This window comes from Bufo bufo, chromosome 9 (assembly GCF_905171765.1).
Source record: "Bufo bufo chromosome 9, aBufBuf1.1, whole genome shotgun sequence".
In the NCBI taxonomy this organism is placed as follows: domain Eukaryota; kingdom Metazoa; phylum Chordata; class Amphibia; order Anura; family Bufonidae; genus Bufo; species Bufo bufo.
In genome coordinates, this window is record NC_053397.1 from 212951014 (window position 1) to 212975954 (window position 24941).

The 24941-nt window shown below is 42.7% G+C and overlaps 1 protein-coding gene across 4 annotated transcripts in view; it reads right to left on the reverse strand.

Annotated features, from left to right (window-relative positions):
• The window catches only part of TNNI3K (TNNI3 interacting kinase), a 230894-nt gene that overhangs the window by 117964 nt on the left and 87989 nt on the right, over window positions 1–24941 (reverse strand). For all 4 annotated transcript variants that reach the window (XR_005774108.1, XR_005774106.1, XM_040406705.1 and 1 more), the window contains 3 exons: window positions 4929–4981; window positions 2778–2830; window positions 381–513 (listed from right to left, as the gene is read on the reverse strand). Coding sequence is in view for 2 of the 4 variants with exons in the window: in XM_040406705.1 (XP_040262639.1) it covers window positions 381–513; window positions 2778–2830; window positions 4929–4981 (239 nt within the window). In the remaining 2 variants the exon portion in view is untranslated. The remainder of the gene's footprint in view (window positions 1–380; window positions 514–2777; window positions 2831–4928; window positions 4982–24941) is intronic.

Genomic DNA, 24941 nt, shown 5'->3' on the forward strand with positions numbered 1-24941 from the left:
TGGTTCCTTGCAAAGAGATTTCATACTGGAATTGTCCAGGTTACGCCATTTTCCATGGTTCTTTGGAACCATATATATGGTCAAACTGGAGTATAAAGATGTGGGGCATACTGTACTGATGCCTTTAAATATGGGCTGGAGCTTTTAAAAATCCCAGTGAGAAGAACAATGATCACAAATGACAATATATAAGACTTAGCACCTTATTCAAAGGTTGCCTCGGAGAAACTAGTAGGAGATGAGGCCACCACTGATCTTAGCTGCATTCGAACCCTGATGAGCTGAGACATCACTCAAAATTCTAATCAAAACTGACTTTTAATTTCCAGTCGATGTTCTCCTTTAATATTAGTATAACAATCCACCACCAAATAACATACCTGGCTTTAAATGGGCGAAAGGGATTTCTCCGGTTAGCAGCTCCCAGAGACACAAAGCATAGCTGAACACGTCGGCCTTGATGGTATACCGGGTGGACTGACTGAAGACTTCTGGAGCCATCCATCGAAGGTTCTAAATGAATAAAATTCAATCCAAGTTTAGTTCAGTTTTCTGTTCTTTCAGAGCGCACTCCTAATGTCCTGGAGTGCTACAAGTCTTTAGTCCAAAAGTCCTAAAAATGTTCTAAATGTTATCTTGGTCTCAATCTTCCCTGACTGCAACTCGGTGTGGATGCTGCCTGGCCTGACCTCTGCTATCTCTAATTCTATCTACTGCTTACTGCTCCTGTGCATCAGATGTTCCTATTCTTGCCGCAAATATTCGGAGTGCAAGGATTGCCCAAGAGTCGAAAAAACTAAACTAGCCACAGGAATTTTTTGAAAACAAAGAAAACAGACATTACTCACCTGTTATATCCCCTGCCAATCCAGCGCCAATGCTTCGGTGCTCCCCACCGTTGCCCGTTTACTTTCCCAGAGTGTTGATGTGCCTTGGCCACTACAACCAATCTCTGGCCTCAGTGATGATCCTAGTATGTATGACATGGGACCTCTAAGGCCAGTGAAAACACGCCATCAGTCCAGGAAAATTAACATAGACCGGTGGAGACCACCAGGACATTGGTGCCAGAGAGGTGGGGTTGTTGTCAGGTGAGTAATGTTTGCTTTTTTGGTTCACTGGTAGATACCTCCATACCTTTACCATGTATATAATCTCAAACATATTGTGAAGGGAATTCTAATTATTGAGTGACCGGATTTTACTAATCAATATAATGAGTCATGACTAGTATGGGGTTGTGCGAACCTCTGAGGTTGTCTCTTTTTGGACAAGTCCTTTCTATTTGACAGGTCCCCGATGATGACCAGATCACAGGGGGAATCCTGAGGCACACAGCTTTTTAAAATCAATGAGCCAACCTTGTAATACCTTAGAAAAGGCTGTCCAAAGAGGACCATAAAAAACACTGACAGGATAGGAGATCAATCTATGATCCTGGGACCACCATGACCACAGGAATCGGGGTTCCGGCTCCCAAATTTGATTGAAGCTGTTCACTAAATCCCCATTTTACGTCTATGGGACTGACGAAGATAGCCTAGTACCGTCCCATAGACTTTGATTGGACCGCCACTTCAATCAAACAGGGGACACAAGACCATTTGTCTTGAGGATAGGTGATAACTGAAGTCTGTGGGCCAACCCTTCCGATAACGCGGCTCAGAAGGACTTGGAAACCACTGATCACACCATCACAGCAGTAGAGGAATGCTGCACCGTAGATGGTTAATGCTGCCCTTTAGCTACTGTACACCTTGTGCTGAACATATTATTATTACCACATTAAACTACTTTACAAACACATATTTCCATCTTACGGAACTACATAAATAGAAGTGAAAGACGTGTTTACTTCTCAGGCTCTTGACAAAACATGTTCCTGCTTCGCTGGCAGTCGTACCTGAAATCCGCGGCTTATTGGGCCAAATACGGGATTGCATGGATTAGCATCCCTAAGAAATGTTTCCATTATTAACAAGCTTCCTCCTTATCATTATTCATGTGCTTGTCATTAGGGTCTACCAGTAATTTCATTTTGTATGGTAGCGGCTGCCATGGCAACAGACTACAATGCCGCTCGGTTCCTTGGACAGGATGAGTTTTGTCTAACAAGGAGGACGTGAAATGGCGCACACTGACAAAATCTCCTAAGACCGGGCTTAGACTGTGTGCACTAAGCTGCCGCCGGATTCAGGATACGTATTTATTTATTTTTTATCTTAAAGGGGCTTCTGCAAAGAAATCTTACTCTTTGTATCATGTAAAGTGATGCAATTTTACAATATATTTTTTGTATCAATTCCTCATACATTTTAAAGTTGCTTTTTGGGAAGGGTGTGCGTGTGAAACTTTTTTCAAGAGTAAAAAAAATAACTACTTGAGACTCCGATTGACCGCAGCCAAAACTCGCCTCAGTCAGTGATCGGCAACTCCAGTTATTTCCAATGTGTCAAGCTAAGACCTGGACCAAAGCAGAATCGGAGGAGAGAGCGGAGGATCGGTGAAGTGAGTAGTCCTCATTTTTTTTAATTTTTAACCCTTATAGGAGGAAGTGGGAAAAATACGTGAAGTAGAGGCGGCTATTGGGCGTGACATCAGTGGCTGCGCCATTTGTGATCCGGGTGAATGGTGCCGCTGGCTGGCTCTGTACATCATGGATAATGCGCGCTATAGCAGCATCAAAAAGTCAATGTAAGCTGCTCTCTACATCAAACGATATAGAAAAAAAATAACACAATGGCAGTGAAAGGGTTAAAGCAATAAAAGTAACGAACCCCGGGCTGCTTGGTCATGTTGTCCTCATCCATTGACTGAAGAAATCTTGATTCTGTAGGGGAAAAAAAAATACAAAGGAAAATTATTTTTTTCTCGAAAACCTGAGCCTCGGATCAAGAACCATCTTCCAAAAATAAATGAAAAGTCAGTGAAGCGTGTGAACCGGCCACGCTCCTCATATCTCATCCATTTCACTGATACCAAATGTCTGCCGCTCCACCCGGGAGCAGGACCGTCTGCATGGACATGACATTTTATCACAAGAAAGGTCATGTTTTCATGTGTACCTACAGTCAAGGTGAAGAACGACAAGTTTGGGTTAGAGGCCGCCGGATTGGTCGATTTGAAAAACAAACGCTGGTCCTCTGCTATTCCGTCGGTGCCGAGTACGCGCACGGAAATGTCACAGGTATAAATAGAGGCGAGCTGCAAATACATGTGTAGTATGATGCATACATCTGGATAATATGTGTTCTACATGATGCATGAAAATCAGACATCATATAGTACATGACAATCTCTTTCTAACAAAGCCAGAACCAGCCCTGTACCTCACATGGATCCAGAGATCTCCCCGTTCATTGCTCTGCTAGATTTTTATCAAGCCGACAGCTCGGGGGGGGGTGTCCTTTCTGCTGTAGTTCTCTCCCTATCACAGCTGAGGGGGCATGTCCTTTATGCTGCAGCTATCTTCCTATCACAGCTCAGGGGTGTGTCCTTTCTGATTCAGCTATCTCCCTATCACACCTGAAGGGAGTTGTCCTTTATGCTGCAGCAATCTTCCTATCACAGCTCAATGGATGTGTCCTTCCTGGTGCAGCTCTCACAACGTATAAGAGAAGTACTGTAATGGCTGGTGGCAGACTGAGCATGTCTGACCACTGCAGTGAGGTGGATGTTATGCAAGCGGGTGTGGACCCACTGCGCCACTTACTGGGTACACTCCGGAGGGGCGTAACTAAGCAGCTACCTGGTATTCACTAGAGCCCCTGATGGTGGGGATAGGCTTGGGCCGTAGGGTAGCTGCCAGGTGTCACTCCAGAGTAGTCCCCAAGTCAGTGGCAGCAGACCAGGGGGTCAGAGTGCTCGTTGCAAGCATTGAGGGGACGTACGAGGCCTGGAGGTACGGGTCAGGACAGGCGGCAATCAAGCACAGTCAGTAAACAAGATCCGAGGTCAGGGGCAGGCGGCAAACAGGCAAAGTCCATAACGAAGTCCGAGGTCGGACGCAGACGGCAGAAAGCAAAGTCCAGGAGAATAATAGCAGGATTCGGTACACAGGAAGGCAGACAAGATAAACACCTTTGCACAGGGACTAGACAGGTTAGACACTGAGGTTGCTCAGGCAACTTCCTGTAGTGGGAAGTGCCTTTAAATACCTGCTGCAATCCAGCCATTGGCTGCTGAGACAGAGGGCGTGTGTGTGTTTCCACATAGGAAAGAGACACGCCCATGCAAGCTTCAACGCTAATGCAAGTCTTCAGCAGGAAGGAAACTCTGGCATGGAACATATGTAGCAGAGTTAAGTTAGTTGCTGCCCGTGTTTGTGGCGCGACACCTTCCTTTGAACTGCTTGTTGAATGTGAATAAGCCCGCTTCACACGGTAGTCTGCGACGCCAAAAAAGAAGAAAACAGTGGTGAACTCTATCTTTTTTATTTTATGGATACTGTCAGACATTTTTTATTATTATTATGGTCAAAAAACATTTTTGTATTAGTTTTTTATTAAATGTTTTGCAATGCTTGGCTTCTACAGCTTCCATGTTTCACCGTACAAAGCAGCTGCAGAAAGCTGTGCTGTGATAAATCTTTCAGACCCTCGTTCTCCAGATTCCCATCTGCTGAACCATCTTTTAAACTAATGCCCAAATCATTTATCTGATACAGAGCTCCGGTGCCCTCCATAAATGCCTCCTGCAGTCACCACTAGAGGGAGTTTAGGAACATATAGTATGTAGTAAGCTCCTGAGCTCCCTCTAGTGGTGGATTAATCCTATGTCTATGCAGCAGATTTGCAGATCTGAAATGGAAAAACAGAGGGACACGGTGGTGGGCATTCCATTTCCCAAGGTTTCTCTTTTAAAGCTACATCCTGCCAATCAATCAATGTCTTAGTGTTAGTGGGGCTTATTAATCGTGTGCTACTCACCTCCAAAGTCAGCGACTACAGCATGACCGTCCTCATACAGCAGGATGTTGTGACTGAAAGGGAAAAAAGCAGATCACACATAGCAGCACTTGTATAAATTATAAGGAATCGATCAGTAAATTGATGGAAACTCATTGTAGCAATCCGCCGCAAGTCTTTAGATGGTAGCGGGATAGAAGCAGCCGCTGCAGCAGAGCTGAGGCTGGGACCGGCTGCTTCTATACCTTATACATGGAACCTGGATGCTTTCTCCTTTAAAAGGTGTTTGCCTTTGAACACCATATTACAGACATAATCTACAAAGGTGAGACACTTTATAAAAAGGTTACTTTCTTACACAAGTTACAGCCTGCATTATACTCCAGAGCTGTAATCACAATTATTTTAGCATTTAAGTTGAGCTCTTATAATGCAGACAGTTTGTTTCTCCTAGATCCGATGACTGTACAGTGTCTGGAGAACAGAAAGAAAATCACCAGAGTATGATCTGGGCAGACATTGAACAAGCAAGGTATGCTGGGAGATTTCACCTGAAAAGCCTACAGATTTGTGAATGCAGCTCTGAAGTATAATACAGGATGTAACTTCAAATCAGTACAAGAAAAGTTGTGTAATGTATGTACACAGTGACTCCACCAGCAGAATAGTGAGTGCAGCTCTGGGGTATAATACAGGATGTAACTCAGGATCCGTACAGGATAAGTAATGTATGTACACAGTGACTCCACCAGCAGAATAGTGAGTGAAGCTCTGGGGTATAATACAGGATGTAAAGCAGTACAGGATAAGTAATGTAATGTATGTACACAGTGACTCCACCAGCAGAATAGTGAGTGCAGCTCTGGAGTATAATACAGGATGTAACTCAGGATCAGTACAGGATAAGTAATGTATATATATAGCGACTCCACCAGCAGAATAGTGAGTGCAGCTCTGGAGTATAATACAGGATGTAACTCAGGATCAGTACAGGATAAGTCATATAATTGTGAGTCAACGTTTCATGTAGATTAATTCTATATGTAAAAATGGGCACTTTCCTTAGATGAGTCTTGGTATCTGGTATATGGGTTCCTCTACTCATAGTATGTACTTTTGTATTTCAGAAGTATTTATCAAAAAGATCAATACCTATCATTGAGGCTTAATGGACCTTAGAAGCTGCCACAGGCAAACACTGTGCTTTTAAATAACTATAATATGATAGATCATTAGCTCACAGTAATTTCCAAATGGCCATCATAGTAATTCATTATCTCATAACAGGTTTTATCTTGGGATCCAATAATCCTGAAGCAAAAATCCAATACACTTAAAAGAGGGGAGTCTACAGGAGGATTGGGGGAGACCGTCACATACACCATCAACACTCCACAGAGAAACCAGGAGACCAAACCAGAAGAACTCAGGAACCCTGTCTATGAGCCACAGTGGAGAGGTGCTAACAAGCCCCGGCAGAATGGCCTCCGGTAATACTACATTTCCCTTGCGCAGGGGATCTGTATAGGCGGCCGAAACTTACTCTGCCAAAATCAGCTGTTTGCTCGTAGTTTCAAGAGCCGAACCTGGGACAAGTTCATTCCTGTGACAAATCTCATGATAAAAGGGTTTTATGATAATAATAATAATAAACTTTATTTATAGAGTGCCACCATATTCTGCAGCGCTTTACAGCAATTTGTACATGTACGGTACAAATCAAAATTGACAAGCTAATATACAATTGGAACACTAGGGGTAGGGTTCTGCTTACAATGTATGAGGAAATAGGGGTGACACAAAAAGTAACATTGATTGTGGTCAGGCCGTCTTTCTACTAAATAGAGTAGTGTAGACGGAACTGCATGAGCTAGTGCTTTGAGTGTGGGTATAACTGTTGGAGGTGCTGAAGAAATAGGGTTGGGGGGTAAATGGGGGAGAGTCACTTTAGGGAATGTGATAAGACTGTCTAAAACTATGTATTTAAAGCTAAGGAGGTTGGAAATTAACCTGATTGTCTGGGGCAGTGCATTCCAGCTCTAGAACAATTTTGAAGACAGGAGTGAGAGGTTCGAATTATGGAGGATGTTAATCTTAGATCACTGGCAGAATGGATAGTGGAGGAGGACATGTCTGTACACTGCAGCACTGTGGAGAGCTTTATGGGAATTCAAACTATATTCTGTGGTGGATGGGCAACCAGTGAAGTGACTGGCACAGAGTAGAGTCATCAGTATAGCGGGTGGACAGATAGATAATCCTGGCTGCTGCATCTAGGACAGACTAAAGGGGGGGAGAGTTTAGTGAGGGGAAGACCGATTAGTAATGAGTTACAGTAGTCAAGACGAGAATGAATCAAAGCAACAACAAGAGTTTTGACCATTTCCATAATGAGAAAAGGGCTAATTCTGGTGGTGCAGATGACATGAGCATGCCAGTGGTTGAATATGGGGAGCAGAGGAAAGATCTAAGTTAAACATAACCCCAAGACAGGGGGCGTGCTGCCCAGGAGTTATAGTAGTACCACCAACTGAAATTGAGATACAGGTTTAGGTAGGTTAGTAGATGGGGGAAAAGTTCAGTTTAAGGTATAGAGAGGACATGATTTTAGAGATAGCAGACAGTGACTACTGTTCTCTACTACAGCAGGGGTGAGGTCATGAGATGAAGTGTATAGTTGAGTGTCATCATCATAGAGATCATAGTGAAATCAAATCTGATAGTCTGTTCAATAGGGGCTGTGTAGAGAGAAAAGAGGAGATGGCCTAGGACTGAACCCTGAGGAACCCCAACAGCAAGAAGATGAGGAGAAGAAGTAAATTATACACTGAAAGAGCGGCCAGTCAGATAGGAAGAAAACCGAGAGAGCAGTGTCCTTGAAGCCAAAGGAGTGGAGCACAATGAGGAGGAGATGGTGGTCTACAGTGTCAAATGCTGCAGAAAGATCCAGAAGAATGAGAAGAGAGTAGTTGCCATTCCTTTCCGTTGTTGGTAAGGGCGGTTTATGTAGAGTGTTGAGTGCGAAAGCCAGATTGTAAGAGGTAGAGAAGTTAGCAGAGACGTTACTTATTAGGCGAGAGTAGACCAGACATTCCAGGAGTTTAGAGATGAAGGGAAGGTTAGAAACAGGTCAGTAGTTAGCAGAACAGGTATTGTTTAGTTTTTTTTTAGCAGAGGTGTTATAACAATGTTTAAAAGAGAATAGAAGGATATCAGATGAGAGAGAGAGGTTAAATATTGTAGGTAGGTGACTAATGACAGCCAGGGAGAGGGATTGGAAGAGGTGTGAGGGAATAGGATCAGTGATGGCCAGTTCGCATTGTTCGCCCGCGAACATATGCGGGCTGCGATCTTTTTTCACAAGTCCGGCGAGGCACAGGTAAGTCCTCACCTGTGCCTGTGCCGCGAGCCGGTCTGAAAACAAATGCGGTCACCAGGAGCAGGCAGTTCCGAGAACAGCCCGATGAAGGCCCCCGGTGGCTGTTCTCGGAAATGCCTGCTCCCGCTGACCACACTTGTTTTTAGACTGGCTCGTGCACAGGACTTGTGAAAAAAGATGGCAGCCCGCATATGTTCGCGTGGCGAACAATGAAAACTGGCCATCACTAAATAGGATCACTACTGTCGGTAGTAGAGCAAGAAGAAGAGAGCAGCCTGGATACTTCTTCTTCTGTTATAGGGTCAAATGAGGAAGGAGAACAAGAGGAAGTCAGGGAGAGAGGGGGATCAATGTTGGTTGGTGAGTAGGAGATGATTTCCTGCCAGATGTTATCAATCTTATCTTTGAAGTAAGTGGCCAGGTCTTCAGCGCAGAGGTAAGTGATGGGCACGTGCTCTTTAGGGCTGAGGAGGGAGTGAAAAGTATCAAGGCATGGTTTAGGGTTATTTTAAAGTGAGATGAGAGAAGGGAAGTAGGCTTGTTTGGCAAAGTGAAGGAAAGATTTATATGTTTTAAGAATACTTTTAAAATGGAGAAAATCTTCTGAAGTACATGATTTTCTCCATAAACGTTCAGCACACAAAGTGCACTGCTGAAGAAAACGTGCTTCAGGTGTGTGCCAGGGTTGTGGCAGTCTGAGTCGGGAAGGTAATGTAATAGGAACTGCTTCATCCAGGGTGGTTTTGAAGGTGTGATTGGCAGTCAGTTCCGGAAAAGAGAGGGAGGAGATTTGGGCCAGTGATAACTGTAGGGTGTCGATACGTTACTGGGAGTTAATGGCTTCTAGGTTTCTGTATGTGTGAAAAGTAAGAATGTAATGAGAAGAGTGAGAGATCTTTACAGGGTGGGCCTTTTCAAGATGGGTGGTGACCAGGGCGGCCATTTTGAAGTCGGCCATTTTGAATCCAACTTTTGTTTTTTCAATAAGAAGAGGGTCATGTGACACATCAAACTTATTGGGAATTTCACAAGAAAAACAATGGTGTGCTTGGTTTTAACTTAACTTTATTCTTTCATGAGTTATTTACAAGTTTCTGACCACTTATAAAATGTGTTCAATGTGCTGCCCATTGTGTTGGATTGTCAATGCAACCCTCTTCTCCCACTCTTCACACACTGATAGCAACACCGCAGGAGAAATGCTAGCACAGGCTTCCAGTATCCGTAGTTTCAGGTGCTGCACATCTCGTATCTTCACAGCATAGACAATTGCCTTCAGATGACCCCAAAGATAAAAGTCTAAGGGGGTCAGATCGGGAGACCTTGGGGGCCATTCAACTGGCCCACAACGACCAATCCACTTTCCAGGAAACTGTTCATCTAGGAATGCTCGGACCTCACACCCATAATGTGGTGGTGCACCATCTTGCTGGAAAAACTCAGGGAACGTGCCAACTTCAGTGCATAAAGAGGGAAACACATCATCATGTAGCAATTTCGCATATCCAGTGGCCTTGAGGTTTCCATTGATGAAGAATGGCCCCACTATCTTTGTACCCCATATACCACACCATACCATCAATTTTTTTGTTCCAACTGTCTTGAAGGGATCTATCCAATGTGGGTTAGTGTCAGACCAAAAGCAGTGGTTTTATTTGTTAACTTCACCATTCACATAAAAGTTTGCCTCATCACTGAACAAAATCTTCTGCATAAACTGAGGGTCCTGTTCCAATTTTTGTTTTGCCCATTCTGCAATAGCTGAGATGCTGCAGTAGCTGGAGTTTGTAAGGGTGCCATTTGTGAGTAGCTAATATCAGCCGAAGGGATGTTCGACTAATGCCATTCTCCAGTGACATGCGGCGAGTGCTTTGCTGTGGGCTCTTGCTGAATGAAGCTAGGACAGCCACTGATGTTTCTTCATTAGAGACAGATTTCATGCGTCCACATTTTGGCAAATCCAACACTGAACCAGTTTCACGAAACTTAGCAAGCAGTTTGCTAACTGTAGCATGGGAGATGGGTGGTCTCGTAGGGTGTCTTGCATTGAAATCTGCTGCAATGACCCGGTTACTGCGTTCACCAGACATCAACACCATTTCTATCCGCTCCTCACGTGTTAACCTCGGCGACATGTCAATGGCTGTAAACAAAGAGAAACTTGTAAATAACTCATAAAAGAATAAAGTTACGTTAAAACCAAGCACACCATTGTTTTTCGTGTGCAATTCCCAATAAGTTTGATGTGTCACATGACCCTCTTCCTATTGAAAAAACTAAAGTTGGATTCAAAATGGCCAACTTCAAAATGGCCACCATGGTCACCACCCATCTTGAAAAGTTTCCCCCCTCACATATACTAATGTGCCACAAACAGGAAGTTAATATCACCAACCATTCCCATTTTATTAAGGTGTATCCATATAAATGGACCACCTTGTATAATAAAGGAAAGTAGATTGTGGTCAGAAAGTGGGAAGGGTGAGTTGGTAAGAAAAGAACCTGAGCAGAGGGGGAAGAAGACTAGATCAAGCGTATTCCCATCTTTGTGTGTGACAGGGGAAGTAGGTTGTGAGAGGAGGAGGCTATAGAAAGAACGTGAGTGGCTGATGGGGAGATGTTAAAATCACCCATAATAAGAGTTGGTAATTCACACAATAGAAAGTGAGGATGAAGCCAAGCAGCAACGTGATCCAGAAATTGATGGCATGAGCCTGGGGACAATAGACAACAGCAACTCCAGGAGAAATAGGTGGAAGTTCTAATGGGGTGGACCTCAAAAGAGGGGAATGTGAGTGAGGGTAGAGGGGGAAGGACCTGAAATGTGCACAGTGGAGAAAGTAGTATGCCTACTCCTCCACCATTCCTTGTCATCAGGTCTGGGGGTATGGGAAAAGTGTAGACCATCACAGGATAGAGCTGCAGTGGACACTGTCAGAATTTTGAAGCCAAATTTCCATGAGGGTTAGCAAGTTGAGAGATTTTGAAAGAAGTCAAGGATGTTGGGGAGTTTGTTGCACATTGATCGAGAGTTCCAGAGAGCACAATTAAAAGAGACAGAAGAAGATGGATAGCAAATGTTATTCAGGTTCCCAAGGTTTCTCTGTGTTGAAGGTGAGAAGCTGAGATTAGCAGACTATGGTGTACCAGGGTTTGGTGAGATGTCACCTGTAGCTAGTAGCAGGAGAATAGAACGAGAGAGAGAGAGAGAGAGAGAGAGAGCAGATGGTTGAGTGAGTTGGGAGTGTGTTTTCTTTTGTGCACCATGGAGAAAGATGGGTCGAGTTGATGTAAGAAAGTAAAAAGTGTATGTGAACTGTACATTTGTGACGAAAGGAGCGAGGGACTCATGTGGATGGAAGGAACAAAGGTTAAAAGTTGTGGATAAGTTTAAAGGTAAACAGCAGCCACAACGAGACAGACGCAGTGAATATGATGAGACAATACTGCAACATGCCGGACCTGCCAACAACTTTGTTTGTGTAGCTCACATAGCACCCCTGTCTTCTGCCCTGTCTAACCGCCATGGTTACCTGAAGGGCACTTAAAGAAGATGGCACTTTGACAAAGATGGCACTTTGACTTGTGCCCATCTCTGCACGAGTATACATGAGATGCCTCCATTAAATGAACAAATCACAGAAGATGCAAATGAAAATCCAAGCCATTTCTCCCTTAATCTTCTTTCCTTTGCTCTCACTCAGTCTCATATTACAAATAAGACTTACATATGTACTGAAGTGTATACAGACATCTTCTTTTTGGGTTCCAGGATTTCTGTCGCGTCCATGCTGCTTCAACTTTGAAGTTTTGCAATTGTTTGGCAACTTTTGCCCGATTTTGGTGGCACGATCTCTGAAAATTAGGGACAATCCCTGCCAATTCCGGACTGTTGGCAAATGTTATTGAAGTCCCGTCCTATGGATAGCTCATCAATTTTACAGTCCTAGACAACCCCTTTAAGTCATGCACAAAAAGCGTAAATAGCCCATAAATAACCTACTGTACATAACCATACTCATCGTCATCAAATCTGACAACTCCAGAACACAGAATGCCAGCCAAACCGGCATCTCCCAAGGCTAAAATCTATTTTTCCACCTCTTCTGTCATCTTTATACACAGAGGAATAGACAGAATCAGCCTATTAGCAAATATATTCAGCCGCTGGGGAAACACTTTTGCAGGGGGACGGGGGTGTCAATTATTAAAATAAACCGGGTGTAAAATGTGAATTTTTACACAATTTAAAAAAAAAAAAAACTCTTGGTTTCTACAGAACGGCCTTATCTGAAATCAGATTATGCAAATGACTTTCAAATCAATGTGTGCGAGAGTATTTCCAGCGCTGTGATATGTAAAATGATTCACTTTATTACAAGCCTTTGAAGTCATGGTAACAGAAATCTTAATAAATGAAAAAAAAAAAAGTAAACCGTATGCAGCGGCGGCGGCGTCTCCGTCAGTACATGTAAAGGGAGCTGTCTTTGTACGCCGCTTTGTTTTCCAGTGCCCAGACAATGCAGATGCCGGTTATTAAACTGCATTTGCATATACAAAGCAATCAGCAAGCAAAACAGGAACAGTCAACAGCATACGGTCCCACAGACAGGACTGTGTTAAGCCCCGAGTTGCACGGAGCCATCATACAGTGGTAACGGTATCCTACGAAAGTTACCATCTTGCCACGTGACCCTAGATGGCGGTATGTTTGTGCATCCTTCGAATGGAAAAACGCACCATAGGTGTCAATTCACCCATAGAAGTCAATAGATTCTAAAAAAAAAAAAAATTATCACATCCATGTACTGTATATGGAGATGAGTAAAAACCATCTGACTAATATCGATGTTCTCCCCTAAATTGCTGGTAAGGATTTTCTCACTAGTTTTCTTTGGAAATCCTATGGTGCCACCACTACCTCTTACCACCACTAGGGGGCGATCTGTATACACTTGTATATGGCTCCTCTTGACCTCATTTAGAGCCTTGTGCAGATTAGTCACCGATTGGTGACAACAGGCATCAAAGTACGGTACGTGTGTGGGTGTCATAGAGGTACCCGCCACCTGAGCCTTATCAAGTACATTAGGAAGAAATCCGCATCCCTTATGTTGTGATTGTATTTTAATGGTACACTATGTACACTTTAACCCCATAAGAGCTGGCACTGGTTATGCCTTAAAGGGGTATTCCAGGATTTTAGTATTGATGGCCAATCATCAGCGCAGGCCATTAATATCTGATCGATGGGAGGTCTGATACCCACCTCCCACAATGATCAGCTTTATCAGAGTAGCTCAAGTGCCGGAAGTCGACGCCGTAACTTTATAGCGTGTGTGGGATTAACAGGATCAGCGCTGCAGCAACGGGGTCCGTCCAATAGACAATGGATGCAGCTGATCACCAGAGGGTGCAGGGTCGGACTCTCACCAGTCTGATATTGATGGCCTATCTCTGTGATGGCCAACCTCGGCACTCCAGCTGTGGTATAACTACGACTCCCAAGATGCACACTTGCTTGGCTGTTCTCAAGACTCCGTAGAAATGAATGGAGCATGCTGGGAGTCGTAGTTTCACCACAGCTGTGGCCTATCTTGAGGACAGGCCATCAATATCAAAATCCTGGGAAAGTTTCATTTTTTCTCGTGAGACTTCGCAAAGCAATAACTTCGGCTCATCGGAGCCAATACATTCTATAACTGTACGGAGCTCCTGCTCCGTACAGTATTAGAACAAAATTTTATGAGAATCGTCTTCGGATGTTTCATCCGAAGTCGATTCGCTCATGCCTAATCACAAGAGCCATACACTTTTTATTTCTACATCGATTTAGCAGTACGAGGCCTTGTTAATGGCACCATTTTGGGGTACACGTTATTTACAATATAAAACTTTCTTTTTTTTTCACAGTTCCACCATAATTTTGCATTTTTCTCCAAACTTTCATTCTGTGGGTTGGTATGAATATGGTGATGTCAAAGAAATATAGGTTTGTTTTTCAAAGTTTTTAGGACTTCTTTTTTATTCTATCAATGTAACTAGAGATGAGCGAATTTATGAAAAATTCAATTTAGCTGCTTAAACGAATTTTACAAAGAAATTCAATTTGTGACGAAGTAACATTTCTTTCTTTGAATGTAGCAGACGCAATGACAGGGAACGGCGATCATCGCCGATCGCGGGCATCTCAGGCTACTATTTAGGCCTTTCAGAGATTAATCAGGGTAAAAATGAAAAATTCATATTCACCTCATCCATTTCCTCGTGTAAAGACCGTCGCGGCCATCTTCATTGAAGACACTGTGCGAAAAAACCCGCACGGTGACGTGATGATGTCATCACGCTGGCCGGCCACGGTGATATTGTCACTGATGACATCACTGAGCCAGGCCAGAGCGGTGACATCATATGTCACCCTGCAAGAGATTTCACATGGTATCTTCAATCAAGATGGCCGCATCGACCTCTATGTGCGCAAATGGATAGAGGTGAGTATGTATTTTAGTTTTTACCGCAATTTTTAGCGCGATAAAAATTTGGCTTTGAAACAAATCACATTTTTCCAGAAATTCAGATCAAAGTCACTTTGTTTGACTTTAACTTACTGAACACTAGATGTAGCCTAAGAGCCATAACAATTTTATTTTTCCGTTGACGTAGCTGTACAGGGGTTTTTGTTTTCGGGGGATGGGTTATAGCTTTTGTATTTTTTTTTTTTCTGTTTTCGATCAACATTTTTTGCGGATTGGATGCAGACCCATTCATTTCAATGGGGCTGCAAAAAATGACGGCAGCACACCATGTGCTGTCTGCATCCGTAAGTTCGCATTTCTGTCCCACAAAAAATGCAACATGTCCCATTCTTGTCCATTTTGTGGGCAAGAATAGGCATTTTTCAATAGGGCGGGAGGGAAAACTGTGAGACGCATACGGCCACCAGTTTGCGGACTGCAAAACAGTTAATGTCGTGCGCAAGAGGCCTAATACTGGCTGCTACAGCGGGAGCCTAGCGGTCAGTCACGTCTGTATGTCATGTGCCTTAACACAAGGCATTCCATGACATACATGTAAGTCATTTTGCAATGAGGGGGTAAAAGAGATTTCTGCTTTAGAAGATCCAATTTTCTTAAAAGGATTTACCAAAATGACAGCGATCGGCTGCGGGTAAACCCAATCAAATGTTTAATTTCCCAACAGCACCACCACAGGAGAAATGAAGTATTACACCTGTCCACTGAAATAAGTGAAACCTGGCAACATAATAAAAAAATTATATTAATTTTTTTGTTTAGGGTCCTCTCTTCTGTGTATGGCGATGGGTCCGAGTTTCTATACATCCTTAGTAATAAAATTCATTTTAATCCCTCCTATTGCTGCCTACTGCAAATGTAATAGTAAAATCGCCTTCCCATCACAAATGAAGAAATATCGCTGTGCTAACCCGGTTACCAGTAACACACATTTTATACTTCAAAACCTTATGGGGACATAAAGCGATTCACACGTGGAGGCTTATTACTCGAGAAGCGTCCCATTGCGAGTGCTACTGCTTAGCCAGTACATATTCTAAAACAGACTATAAAACAAATGTGCTTTCTAAGCTCGGGAAACAATAAAGCCTATAAAATACTAAATGATACAGCAAATAAAGCCAGAGAAGGAATGAAAAAGCCCTAATTGTTCATACAGCCGGAATTGATCCGTATAGAATCAGAAGGTTAGAGATATTCAAGAAAAAAAAATGAAGTGTTTAGGCTACGGACGCATAACAAATGGAAATTGGAAATTGTGTTGGTATCTGCTCTACACAGATGTAGAAGATTTCTGAATTGTTATTAAGGAAAACAGTGGGGTGAAGAAAATACATTCTGTGATAAGAGATTTTTCCCTTAGTTAGAATTCTAAATATCTATTCCAGTAACAATTTCCATTCCCATCAATGGTGCAGTAAGTTATATGGCAAAGATATTAAAAAATATAAATTTCATTCTTCACAAGTTTTATATTTTAGCATTGTTTTGTGCTCACTGCTGCCTCCTGCTGAGCAAAGTGTTTAATGTAATAATCCATGAAGAGTGGAAAAGTTACAAATAATCCCATTACTATGCAGAGTATTAATACTACACTAACAATAATTGCTCCCTATTAGAATAATAAAATTGCTATAATACTGCTCCTATGTGCAAGAATATAACTACTATAATACTGCCTTCTATGTACAAGAATATAACTACTATAATACTGCTCCTATGTACAAGAATATAACTACTATAATACTGCTCCTATGTACAAGAATATAACTACTATAATACTGCTATGTACAAGAATATAACTACTATAATACTGCTCCTATGTACAAGAATATAACTACTATAATACTGCTCCTATGTACAAGAATATAACTACTATAATACTGCCCCTATGTACAAAAATATAACTACTATAATACTGCTCCTATGTACAAGATTATAACTACTATAATACGGCTCCTATGTACAAGAATATAACTACTATAATACTACCTCCTAGCTACAAGAACATAACTACTATATTACTGCCTCCTATGTACAAGAATATAACTACTATATTACTGCTCCTATGTACAAGAATATAACTACTATAATACTGCCTTCTACATACAAGAATATAACTACTATAATACTGCCTTCTATGTACAAGAATATAACTACTATAATACTGCCCCTATGTACAAGAATATAACTACTATAATACTGCTCCTATGTACAAGATTATAACTACTATAATACGGCTCCTATGTACAAGAATATAACTACTATAATACTGCCTTCTACATACAAGAATATAACTACTATAATACTGCTCCTATGTACAAGATTATAACTACTATAATACGGCTCCTATGTACAAGAATATAACTACTATAATACTGCTCCTATGTACAAGAATATAACTACTATAATACTGCCTTCTACGTACAAGAATATAACTACTAGAATACTGCCTTCTATGTACAAGAATATAACTACTATAATACTGCCTTCTATGTACAAGAATATAACTACTATAATACTGCTCCTATGTACAAGAATATAACTACTATAATACTGCCTCCTATGTACAAGAATATAACTACTATAATACTGCTCCTATGTACAAGAATATAACTACTATAATACTGCCCCCTATGTACAAGAATATAACTACTATAAGGCTGCATTCACACGTCCGTGTGTGTTTTGCGGAGCCACGGATCCGCGGATCCGCAAAACACGGACATCGGCGATGTGCATTCCGCATTTTGCGGTCCGCACATCGCCGGCACTTAAAAGTAAAAAGCCTTTTCTTGTCCGCAATTGCGGATAAGAATAGGACATGTTCTATAATTTTCGGGATCGGAATTGCGGACCCGGAAGTGCGGATCCGCAATTCCGGATACTGGCAGCACATAGTGCTGCCCCATAGAAATGAATGGGTCCGCAATTCCGTTCCGCAAAATGCGGAACGAAATTGCGGACGTGTGAATGGACCCTAATACTGCTCCTATGTACAAGAATATAACTACTATAATACTGCTCCTATGTACAGGAATATAACTACTATAATACTGCCTCCTATGTACAAGAATATAACTACTATAATACTGATCCTATGTACAAGAATATAACTACTATAATACTGCTCCTATGTACAGGAATATAACTACTATAATACTGCTCCTATGTACAAGAATATAACTACTATAATGCTGCTCCTATGTACAAGAATATAACTACTATAATACTGCTCCTATGTACAAGAATATAACTACTATAATACTGCTCCTATGTACAAGAATATAACTACTATAATACTGCCTCCTATGTACAAGAATATAACTACTATAATACTGCTCCTATGTACAAGAATATGACTACTATAATACTGCTCCTATGTACAAGAATATAACTACTATAATACTGCTCCTATGTACAAGAATATACCTACTATAATACTGCTCCTATGTGCAAGAATATAACTACTATAATACTGCCTCCTATGTACAAGAATATAACTACTATAATACTGCTCCTATGTACAAGAATATGACTACTATAATACTGCTCCTATGTACAAGAATATAACTACTATAATACTGCTCCTATGTACAAGAATATAACTACTATAATACTGCTTCCTATGTACAAGAATATAACTACTATAATACTGCTCCTATGTAAAAGAATATTACTATTATGTTTCTGCCACTATGTGCAGGAATATAATACTGCACCTCAGTGACGTAGTGTGGGTTGGCAGCACAAACACTACGCCACAGATAACACGGTGATAACTCTCTGTGTACAGATAACGTAGTTGATGGGTGTGAGCCAACAGAATTCAGAACACGCACAGTGGGACCTGAAGTCTGGGGCCAGGATGCGGCAGGGTGGGCCAAATTCTATATCCACCCTCCTATCACTACAGAACATACAGGGTAATACAGCGCACATACCTCTTACATCCAGTGACGTCTCTTTGATGTAGATGTTCTCTTTCCTCATCTTCTACTTTCAGTCCTTCAGACCAGACCACCATTTTTCAGCCATTTCTCATCTCTGCAGTTTGACAAAAAAAATCTTAGTTTACTACTTTTCCATCATCCTCCCATCTTCTGGACAAATCATCCTACCACCCCCAATACTGTGCCTGCCGTGCTCCCCAATATTATACTGCAGAAACAGACAAACCCCCTGATAATAGTAGTACCATGCAGATAGTACCCTTTAATAATTATTGGCACACAGTGCCCTAAAATAACTGCGCCCAGCAAATAGTGCCCTGACACTAATAGTGTAAACATAACGTCCCCCAAAAATAATTGTGGTGAGCTGATACTGTGCCAAGGTGCCCCCACAGTAATAGTGCTCCCAAAAGTCCCACCAATAGGAATAATTCTCTGCTAGAGCACACATGGTAGTAATAGTGCTCCTACAGTGCCCCCAACATGTCCCCACTGTGCCACAGAAGTAATTATTCTCCCATAGTGCCCATACTAGTAATCATGTTCCCCCTAGACCCCCAGTAGTAATAAAGCCCACCATAATGCCCCCAGTAGTAATATTTCTCCTTATAATGTGACAGTGCAAAAAAATACCCCCTTTTAATGCCCCCAGTTGAGCTAATGTCCCCATAGTGCCCCCAATAATGTGCCAGTATAAAATACCCCAATAGTACTCCTCTTCCCCCTTCCTCCTAGTGCTCCCCCAAATGTATCAGTATAAAATGCCCCATATATAGTGCCCCAGTAGATGCCCTCAGTTTCCCCCATAATTTGCAAGTATAAAATACCCCTTTTTAGTGCCCCCGTAGGTGACCCCATAGTACTCCTCTCTGCCCTTCCCCATAGTACCCACCATAATGTGCCCCAGTATAAAATGCCCCTATACAGAGCCCCCAATATAAAATACTTCTTCTTTGTGGCCTCAGTAGATGCCCCCAATACTGTGCCAGTACGAAATGCCCCCATAGTGCCACCCAATAATGTGCCAGTAAAAAGTGCCCCCAATAATGTGCCAGTAAGAAGTGCCCCCATAGATGCCCCCCAATAATGTGCCAGTAAAATGTGCCCCCATAGATACCCCCACAGTGTCCCCAATAATGTGCCAGTAAGGTGTTCCCCCATAGATGCCCCCCAATCATGTCCCAGTGAGAAGTGCCTCCCATAGATGCCCCCCAATCATGTGCCAGTAGCCAGTATTGTACCATATAAAAAACTAAACACTTATACTTACCTCCATGGCAGCGATGTGATGCAAGCCTCTGCCGTCGTGTATCCTACGCTGTACGGCTCAGGCGGCGCCATGACGTCATCGCGCCGCCTGAGCCGGCCTCTGATAGGCTGCAGGCACTAGGCCTGCAGCCTATCAGAGGAACGAGGAAGGGAGATGCCTCTACCCTGCCCCGCAGCATCCATCTGTATCGCTGTCCTGAGGACGGCGATACAGATGACTATGGGGATGAACGCTTCCACAATGGAAGCGCTCATCTCCCTGTGACCTGCCGCCGTCCTCCATTTATGAGCAGGGCCGCGCCGCCTGGGGCGATCGCCTCACTTTGCCTTATTGGCGGTGTGGCCCTGCTGATACCCCCTAAAATTTTGAGCCCGGGGCAACGGCCCCCCCCCCCCACGCTACGCCACTGCTGCACCGTATGTACCAGAAATAATTTCCTCATATGACTAGAGCTGCAGTTTATAATCCATCATCCAGAACATCCAGCCCCTCTGATTACTGGAATCAAACACTGTAAAGACTTAAGAGTAGATGAGAGTGAAATATAATGGACTTGTATAAAGTTCCGCCAATCCCCCATGAATTGACAGTCATGCAGTCGCTTTGTGTTGTAGGACGGAGGTATCAGACGCGGCGTTCTCTTCCTGGCAGGTGCATTTATCGTTAAATCATTTATTAGAGGCAGAGAGCGATTTGACAGCAAACTTCCTATACTCTGGTGATTATCACAAAGTTTAGAAAGAGTTTAAAGGAGAGCTGTCACTGAGAAGCGCCTTCCACTGATCCCGGCGCACATCAAACACCGCCTCGTGATCGGCATTAGTCGCAGCGAGACAAAGCTCCCGGCCACAGCCAATATGCAAATAACAGGACTGATTTATTAAAGGAGTCGAAAATGTATTTAAAAAAAGATGTGTATTGTATAAAATAGTAAAAAAAAAGCCATACTCACCCACTGATCCCTCACTGCTCCCAGTCCGGTTCTCCATCAATCTCTACTTCCCGATCCCATGCAGGAAACTGTCGCACAGAGGTCACCGGGCGAGGCGGATCACCAGTGCTACTACGGGAGGAAGAAAACTGTCTCTTGTTCCACTTATAGGTAGCTAGTGATAGGAGACACCATCTTTCAACTGGAGGAGAGCTGATTTGCATTCTTTTTCTCAGGAAGCATTGCCTTTAAAGGGGTTATCCCATAATTAATGCAAAAAATGAAAATCCAATATCATATTGTGCACGACAATCTCTATATAACAAACTTACATGGATCCAGATTTATTTAAAGCTGGCAGCTTAGGGGGCGTGTCCTTTCTACTGCAGCTGGTGGCAGTTGAAGGATGGAACTGAACGTGTGCTACCATCTGTCACAGCGTGGTGTGGGTAGATAACTCCACATCGACCACAAGAGGGAAGGGAAAAGGAACTGGGCCTGGAAACTAAGGAAATGGGAAAAGGTCACCACCTAGTGAGTCCCTAAACCGAGCCCTGACTACTATCAGTATGAACAGACCCTGATGGTAGGAATGTTCATACGCTGGAACCTAGGTCCCTATCTGACCCTAAAGGGCCATGGAAATAGTGTCAGGACAAGAGATGACCTGTTACTTCCCAGCTGAAGGAACAGGAGACTCCCTCAGGCCTAATACCAAAAGGTAGGGTAAAACAACAAACAAGAAATAAAGGAAAGACACTTAACTCCAAAGTATGTGGACGAGCAGGAACTCAGAGGAGAACCAACACCAGCACTTCCAACATCCAAAAGGAGTTATCAACCGCATAGCATGATGGGTGGGACCAGACTAAATAGAGGAGTTGGAATGACCACTTAAGCTACACCTGAGACAAGAGGTGTGGTCATACCCAGCAACAACACAGAAGCAAGTGAAACCATAAAGGCTGTCAGATCACATCACGTGCAGCCAGTCTCTTAGATCTTCTGACCCCTGTCACAGGAGAGACCGTGACACCATCTCAGTGGGCAGGAGAGAGAAATTAGAAAAAGAGAAAACAGCAGGTGGCACTATACCTTTGAGTGATTAACTCAGTGGCTATAATACATTTTTAATCACATGCAATTACAAAAGTATTCAGATCCAGGAGGTGGTTTGAAGAATGTAGAATATATTTCATACGACAACCCCTTTAAGACTTATTTCATAACCTGAGTCTCTGTAAGGAGAACCAGTACCCTGGTTGTAGCTTACAGTTCCAAATCCCAGTGCTAGGCAGTGCTCACATAATAATATCATGTATTGCTGTGCCTAAATAACACATTGTGTCACATCACTATTGTATCATCACTGTATTATTGTATGTATCATCACTGTATCACCACTGTATCATCACTTCAACATTGTATCTGTGTTACTATTGTGTCATCATTGCATCAGCTTTGTATCATCACTGTATCACCATTAGATTATATTTGTATCACTATTGAATGAACATTGTATCACCACTGTATCATTATTGTTTAATCACTGTATATCACTGTTGTATCCTAATTGTCACCATTGCATTACTATTGTATCACCACTATATCACCATTGTATTATCATTGTATCTCCATTATATCACCATTGTATCAGCTTTGCATCATCACTGTATCACCATTAGATCATAACTGTATCACATTTGTATCACTATTGAATCATTATATCACCACCACTGTATCATCATTGTTTCTTCACTGTATCACCGTTGTATCATTATTGTATTATCACAGTATTACCATTGAATTACTATTGTGTCATCACTATATCACCACACAGTGCCTTGCAACAGGATTCACCCTCCTTGACTTTTTTCGTGTTTCGTTACATTACAGCCTTACAGTAAGTTCAATGTTTTGTTAATCTGAATTTTATGTGATGGATCAGAACACAATAGTCTAAGTTGGTGAAGTGAAATGAGAAAAATCTAATATATAAAGCGGAGTGTATGTATATATTATTATTATTTATTTAATGCACTTATATAGCGCTACTATATTCTGCAGCGCTTTACAGACATCAGCATCCAACTGTCCCCAATGGGGCTCACAATCTAAGGTCCCTATCAGTATGTCTTTGGAGTGTGGGAGGAAACCCACGCAAACACAGGGAGAACATACAAACTCCATGCAGATGTCCTTGGTCGGATTTGAACCTAGGACCCCAGTGCTGCAAGGCACCAGTGCTAACCACTGAGCCACCGTGTGTGTGTATGTCCGCTAAAGGAATCCGCACCGTCGCATTTACAATCACGAAATTTGGCACACAGGTACATCAGGTGTCCGGGAAGGTTTTAGACCAGGTCTCAGCTCTCTAGGACGTACCGTTCCTGAGATATTTCCAAAAAATGCATTAGCCAATAGAAGATTGGTCACATGACCCTTATCAGCCAATAGAAGCTCGCAGGTCCTCCAGCCTCCACATACACAGTTTTCCAGGTTTCCATAACAACCCAGCCATTTATCTTCACTGCTGTAGGAGAGCTTTAAATGAAATCTGTCACCAGGATAAGGGTCCAGTCACACATTCGTATGTGTTTTGCGGATCCGAGGATCTGCAAAAAACGGACACCGGCAATGTGCGTTCCGCACATTGCTGGCACTATAATGGAAAATGCATAATCTTGTCCGCAATTGCAGACAAGAATAGGACATGCTCTATCTTTTTCGGGAATGGAATTGTGGGTCAGCATTTCCGGATTCGTGTGGCCCCATAGAAATGAATGGGTCCGCAATTCCGTTCCGCAAAATGTGTGAATGGAGCCTAATCGCTATTGAAGTAAAGCCATGGCCTAATAGCACTTAGTACCTTATTTCAAGATGTGCCTTTGTTCCAGCAATAGATGTTTTTATCCTCTGAAAATCCAGTTTATTTGGTATGCAAATGAGCCAGTAAGGTGCCCAGAGGGGCGTCACTCTTGCAGGAAGGAGCCCAGACACGCCCTCTGCCACAATGTGTCCACCCTCAAAAGACTTAAAACCCCACCCCAGGTCCCACAAAGCCACGCCCCTGATCTGGTTAGGTCACGCCCCCTCTCACTCCTGAGCCGACGGATTAAAAAAATGAAGGTAAAAATCAACTTCTGTCAGCTGCAGGGGTGACTTTCTCCCTGAGGCTCACACTCAGACAGTACAGTGCTGCTGTCTTAGAGTGAGCTGTTCAAAAGGACACACCCCCAATCCAGTAAAGACCACTGTTAAGGGGGCGGGCCCCTGTGGAGGTTACTGTCAAGGGGGTGGTATGCTGTGAAAGTCACTGTTAAAGGGAAAAGCTGCTATAAAGGGTCAAAGTTAAGGGGGTGGGCTGCTGTGAAGGTCCAATTTTAAGGGACGGGGCACTGTGGGTGGGGGTTCAGTGTTAAGGGGTGGGGGGTTGTGGAGGTCACTGTTTTGGGGGCGAGGTGCTGTAGATGTCACTGTTATAGTGGATAGTGTTGATATCTTTTAACGGCACACACAAACATGAAATTAAATAGATTAAATATACCCGAGCGAAGCCGGCTCCTTCATCTAGTGTATAAATAAAACTATTGTTTAGAAATAGAAAACAGAAAATTGGCATGTGCGTATGTATTCACCCCCTTTGTTAGGAAGCCTATAAAAAGCTCAGGTGCAACCACTTACCTTCAGAAATTACATAACTAGTGAAATGATGTCACCTGTGTGCAATCTAAGTGTCACATCATCTGTCATTACATATACACACCTTTTTTTAAAGGCCCCAGAGGCTGCAACACCTAAGCAAGAGGCATCACTAACCAAACACTGCCATGAAGACCAAGGAACTCTCCAAACAAGTAAGGGACAATGTTGTTGAGAAGTACAAGTCAGGCTTAGTTTATAAAAAAAACTCCCTAGGAGCACCATCAAATTTATCATAAACAGATAAAAAGAACATGGCATAACAG